The sequence below is a fragment of the Sander lucioperca genome, chromosome 10 (genome assembly GCF_008315115.2).
Source record: "Sander lucioperca isolate FBNREF2018 chromosome 10, SLUC_FBN_1.2, whole genome shotgun sequence".
Classification (NCBI taxonomy): domain Eukaryota; kingdom Metazoa; phylum Chordata; class Actinopteri; order Perciformes; family Percidae; genus Sander; species Sander lucioperca.
In genome coordinates this window covers 7233632-7239631 of record NC_050182.1, presented here as the reverse complement: position 1 = coordinate 7239631, position 6000 = coordinate 7233632, and the positions used below count along the sequence as shown (strand labels likewise).

The window sequence follows — 6000 nt, the reverse complement described above, 5'->3', positions numbered from 1 at the left end:
AATTAATAAATATCATTGATGCGTTACATAAATGCAGCATTTTAATGTTAATTTCAAACATTTATTAAGTGTGTGTGTGTATGTGTGTGTGTGTGTGTGTGTGTGTGTGTGTGTGTGTGTGTGTGTGTGTGTGTAGCTGTCCCTCAGGTCCCCTGTATGGAGCTGTACTGCAGTGATAACGAGTTCTGTGGCGAGAAACACGGTGAAACCCAATGCTTCTGTCGGGCTCTTTTTGCCTCCAAGTACACATCAACAAACTCTTTAGGTACAGTGCACCATGAAATACACCATGAAAAATCCAACAAAGGTTGTAATGTTTCTTCAGAGTTGGTTCCTTTTCAGAGCGAATCATCACCTCCTGACCAAGTTTTTGTTTATTTTTCAGAGAATGGGAGATCATAAAACTTAAAAATTTGTGTTAAATTAAAAACTGGGTTAGGGTTAGGGACAGCCTAGTTTTTGAATGACTCTGGTTCCGGAAGTGATTTTCCCCACTTGATATCTCCATTGACGTTTCATTAATGATTTGAACACTTTGAAAAAAAAAGGTAAAGGAACAAGACTGTGTGCCGCCACTAGCCTTATTAACAAGGCCCGGAAACCACCCTGACTCCCCACCCCTGGCTCTTCATGCCACTGTTCTCTCTCTGCTGTAATGCTCTTTGCTCTTTATTTATTTTTTTATTTCTATCTTTATTGTTTTATTTAATTTATTACATACTGTGTACATATACTTATACTTATGTTGTTTATACCTATACTTATATTGTTTAATATTCCATCTAGAGAATGTGTGACTTAAAAACCCTTTCTGATTCTGATAATCAAAATCCTTATGGCGAAAATCAATGGGGTTGTTACTTCTAAAACCACACTGTTGAGCTCTATGTCTGCCTCCATTATAGCTCAGAATCTGATACATTTTGAGTTTAGAAAAACAAAATCAGCACAAACTAGCTATGACCTAATTATAGTCAATCTATGTTGAAGTGGTGATATTTTTTGTAACTTCTTCTTTGTCCCGTTGGGTGTTCAGGCGACCCGACAGTCTGCATGGAGAACTCTGCCACTCTTACTCTGGCTGGATGTCTGCTCAGTGCCAAAAACATTGACTACACCACCTTACACCTCATAGACGAGAGCTGCAAAGGACACATGGACAACGAGGCCCACATGGTGACTTTCAGCTTTGACAGCAACAACACCTGCGGGACCGAGGTCATGGTGGGTGCTCTCCTCTACTGTTTTGCTCCTGTTTTTGCTGATCACTTCACTGTAGATTCATGGCAAAGTAATGAGGAGTCTCAGCCAGGCCTTGAAGTATTTTCTCTACAGTTTGGGCTTCCCTGTTTGGTATGAGAGAGACTAAACAGAGATTAAAAGCAGACAAAAGGCCCGTCTACACCACGAACGATAACTGTTAATATATTGTATTAAAAGTCGATCTAACCCTTAAGTAGTACTCCAGGGACACAAACTGCCGTTTCCTGGGTAAAAGTCTTGTGTTTTCCGCTAAACTTATTCTGGGACACAGACTCTTAAAAACCCTGTGTTTTAGGACCCAACCATCCACCCCGCTACGCAGATCTGTACAATACAAGAAATACAAGAAATAGGTACAAATTACAGCGCAGTACTTATCGTAGTTATATATCTGACATTGTTCCACTTGTTAATAGTGATAGAAAGATACATGTGATTTATGAACTGCATGCTACAAATATGGACTCTAAACCCCTACAACAGTTAGTACTTTTCTCTCTCTCTGGATTGTAAATGTCACAGGTGAGCATGAAAAGAATCTGACTGCTGTGATTAAATGAAGTCAAACCCCGTCTGTATTCCTGTCACAATGTAGAGCAACAACAAAAGCCAAATCATCTACCAGAACACCATCATGATGCAGAACAGCTCCACGGACGTCATCACCCGCCACGACCAAGTCATGATCGACTTCTCCTGCTTGTACACAAAGCCAGACATCAGGAGTGTGTCCTTCAAAATCAAAGACAGGTGTGTGTGGAGCGTCACCTGGTTGATAACGTGCAGCCTGATGTAGTTGAAGTTTAAGACAGCTGAAAAGTGTGTGTGTGTGTCTCCAGCTCCGTGGTGGAGGAGATTGTATCTGGAATTTGGAATTACACTCTGATGATGAAAGCGTACACCGACGCCAGCTTCATGAACATCGTGGGGCCGGACACTGAGCTCGTGCTGGACCAGAAGGTCTGGGTGGAGCTGATGACGGTGGGGCTGGACGACAACATGGTCTCCATAGTGACCGACTCCTGCTGGGCGACCAACCAGCCGTCACCTGATGGAAGTCTGCGATACAACCTCATCATCAACGGGTGAGATAAAACTCTTATGGTGCGTTCACACCTAGGTGCGTGTGTCGCAAAAACGTAGCCCTGATAGATCTCAACGCCATTCAGAAATCGGCATTATCACGTTGTTATTTCGGCATACTTTACATCCGTTTATTGCCAAAAAAACCCTGCAAAATCTGTACACCGTAGTAGCGCTGGAACTGTCATTCAGATGTAATGTTTAACTATCTGGAGAAGCCAGTGGAAATTACTGAGCTTCTTGCTCCTCCGGATATATTAATCCAGACATTAAGCGGTTTGTTTTTGATTTTCCAACATATCTGCAGCAGTAGTGGGTATTTCAGCCATATTGATGACGGAAATAACGTTGCTGGTGTCTACAGTTCTACACCCGCGGGCAAGGAGAGTAGCGCGATTAAACACAAATGATTCCAATCTGACCCTGTGATCAAACAGATTAAAGCTACACAGATATTCGCTCCGGCTCTGTGCGAACATGCTGTTGTCCACTGTAAGGATCTTTATGCATGATTTCTGATTTCCTGTTTCTGAGCAGATGCCCGAACCCCGCTGACCACACAGTGAAGGTGCAGGGAAACGGACTGGGAACATCCAACGCCTTCTCTTTCAACATGTTCCAGTTCTCTGGGAAAGTTGGCGACATCTACCTGCACTGCAAACTGGAGCTGTGCCCCAAACACGGCAACTCCTGCGCTCCGGTGAGCAGTGGTGGAGGAAATACTCCTTTACTTCAGTAAAAGTAGTGATACAACAATGTAAAAATACTCCCAACATTCAACATCTACATTTCTGCACAAAAAAAAACAACTTATTTTGCATTACAAACATTTCAACTAGTATTTACTTTAAATCAACTTATTTAAAGAAATAATGGGGGATAATGTCAGTAAATTCAAAGTCAAATAAAAGTCGACGAAAAGTGTCATGCGGCAAAGACAGTCTAGGCACCAAAACAACTAGATACGTTTAAAAAAAAAGATCTTGGTTTGGATTAAAACTGTCCCCAGACACAAACACTCGTTTCCTGGGTGAAAGTCTTGTGATTTCCCCGGGACATGAACTCTGCTCCCCAGCTTGAATGCGCTGTGTTATAGGAGCCATACATCCACCCTGACCTTCCTACGAGGTCCGCAGCACTCGCATACAACAGCAGTCAATGTGGTGTATACAGCAATGAATGTGTTAAATACATTTGAATTACAGTGCTTAACTTTTCAGAAACAATAAGTATGACTGGTTTGTAACAACAGCCTGCCTCCTCACATGAGGTCTAAAGAGAGAATTACGCATGTCAAAAATGTAAAATATATATTTAATGGATACACCTGAAGCTAAATGCTGACCTCCATAAAGTCTGACAGCTCACCATCCTCTTGTTCTGACAGAGCTGCAGTGGAAGTGGCAGGAGGCGCAGATCTCTAAGGGCTAAAAGAGCAGATGAAAACCCAGCCCTCATCACTATGGCCTGGAATAATTAAAGACAGCTCCCCTTTTTGATCGATTACATGGTATGTATGAATTTAATTTGTTTTGAATAGATGTACTACTTGTTTAAGTCCGAGGGGATTTGATCATACGGATAATTCAGCTTTTCTTAATGTTAAAAATTTAAAGTTTGTCCTGTGGGCGGTCATTAAAATCTAAAGGCTGCATCCTGTCAGGAGCAGGAATGTGATCAGGAAAGTTATATTTGATATTTTAACCTACGTCAGAGACAAAGTATGAATCATGACTCATCACAGTTTTGTCTGGTTGTCTCCTCAGATGGTTCCTGATTTAAGCTTCGTCCCCATAAAGAGCCTGAGATCTCACCGAGCATTTGAACGTTGCTGTGAAACAAATACTTCAATCCACCTGGTATATTATTTCCTGCAGAATCCGTGGGCTGCTGATTCAATCCACAGATTCATGCAAATTTGGTGTGTGATTTTGAAATGAACCAATCTTTAATTAAAAAATGATTGTGGCCAGTGTGTTATGAAGAAAAACTAATCAAAGAAGGGATTTAGGTACTGTATGCAATATATACTAATATATACTAAGTAACGTCTTGTCTTTAGTTGAGTGATTGTCAAATCATGCCCCCCCCCAATCATTTGGGACATTGGTTTGCATTTTTACCCCACAGACAAAAGAGCTGAAATGCGCCAGGCGTTGCCGAGTTACCTGTTGTGTTTTTCCCTTATTTTTTTACCTTTAGAAAAAAGCAAACATTGGCCGAGATATATGATGTGATGCGACTATTGCTTAGCTGTTGTTTCAGGCCAACGGACAGTGCTGTTTGTAACGACAGCTGCTGATTAATCAATGTATTCCAGAATAGGCTATAGATCATGATTTATTGGGAGAAACCAAGCAATTCTATGTAGAATCAGACACTCAGACCCCATATAGACCGGGGAATGGTCCTTTGTTTCATAACCACATTTTCCATTGGCAGTCAAAGTGACTTAACGTTAACTGACTCCTTTAAATGCACACAGACTAAATGCTACCTCTTGAATGCAGAAACAGAACATCTGTGTTTTAGTGACATGAAGTTAAAAGAAACTTTGCGGCGAGAAAGTTTTGAGATCCAGAGGAAGGAGCCTGAAATGTCACTGGTTTTAAAAGAATGTCTGAAGTTATCGTTGCTGTGAAACAAGATATAAAGTGATATAAATGTCATAACACTGATGTTAATACACCTGAATCACTGGGTCAAATTCATTGGATTCTGCAGAAATAACAATGAATTTGACCCAATGATTCATACCAATTATAGGTGAGATTTCTACTAATATTTCTTCTTTAACGTTAACTGCTTTCTTTTGAATGCACACAGCCTAAATGCTACCTTGTGAATGCAGAAACAGAATTTCTGAGTTTTAGTGACGTGAAGTTAAAAGAAGCTTTGCGGCGAGAAGGTTTTGAGATCCAGAGGAAGGAAAATACTGATGTGAATGTCAACATTAAAATAGAAGATTGAAGTTACTACAAATGAAGATTGTCAGTTAAACTGTGGCTGTAATTACACTGAGACATGCTGTTGTACCATTAATGTTATGATTGTTAGAAAAATAAAAATGAAATAAAGGGAGTGTTTCAGTCCTTTATTCTTTAGCCAAATCTTTGGCATCAGAACCCATTTGCTTGCTCTTTATTCGTTTTATTTACGTTAGACCGTCCATCTATGTCACCATGGTCAATATACAATATACTATATTGTTTTTTCAGTCTGAAATGTCTAAATGTAATCTGAAGTGACTGGGCCCCTAAGAAAGACAGCAGGCAACAATGTCTTCCACATCTTGAGGCAAACTGCTGTGGAGTCTAAATTGTATTACTTTATTACGTTAGCAGTTATTTTCCTCGCATTCCCTCGAGTATAAAACTGCCCCATCTATCTGCAACGACCTATCAGAGCCTTCACTTCCTGTGAATCCACATCACAGCTCCGACATATGTGACTTATGCAGGAATACAACAAGTACTACAATATCAAGTAAAAGTACTTTACAGAAGTTTAACACAAGAAAAACTTACTTCTGTGAAAATGTACCGAGATAAAAGTGCTTGAACAAGAGCTCTTATTTCCAAACCAACAATAAAATCCATATGCTTTATTCACACGCGCCATTTTAATTTCAGAACGAGGCTTGGTGGGTAACTG

At 40.4% G+C, this 6000-nt stretch overlaps 2 protein-coding genes across 2 annotated transcripts in view; one reads left to right on the top strand and one right to left on the bottom strand.

Moving 5' to 3' along the window:
* The window catches only part of LOC116064219 (alpha-tectorin-like), a 17312-nt gene extending 13130 nt beyond the window's left edge, over positions 1-4182 (top strand). The window contains exons 7-13 of the mRNA XM_036005921.1: positions 137-265; positions 1037-1224; positions 1859-2013; positions 2103-2348; positions 2884-3046; positions 3734-3856; positions 4113-4182. Of these exons, the coding sequence (XP_035861814.1) occupies positions 137-265; positions 1037-1224; positions 1859-2013; positions 2103-2348; positions 2884-3046; positions 3734-3826 (974 nt within the window). The 3' untranslated portion in view covers positions 3827-3856; positions 4113-4182. The remainder of the gene's footprint in view (positions 1-136; positions 266-1036; positions 1225-1858; positions 2014-2102; positions 2349-2883; positions 3047-3733; positions 3857-4112) is intronic.
* si:dkey-22o22.2 (neural-cadherin) overlaps positions 1-6000 on the bottom strand; it is a 221494-nt gene that overhangs the window by 41146 nt on the left and 174348 nt on the right. The window lies entirely within an intron of this gene.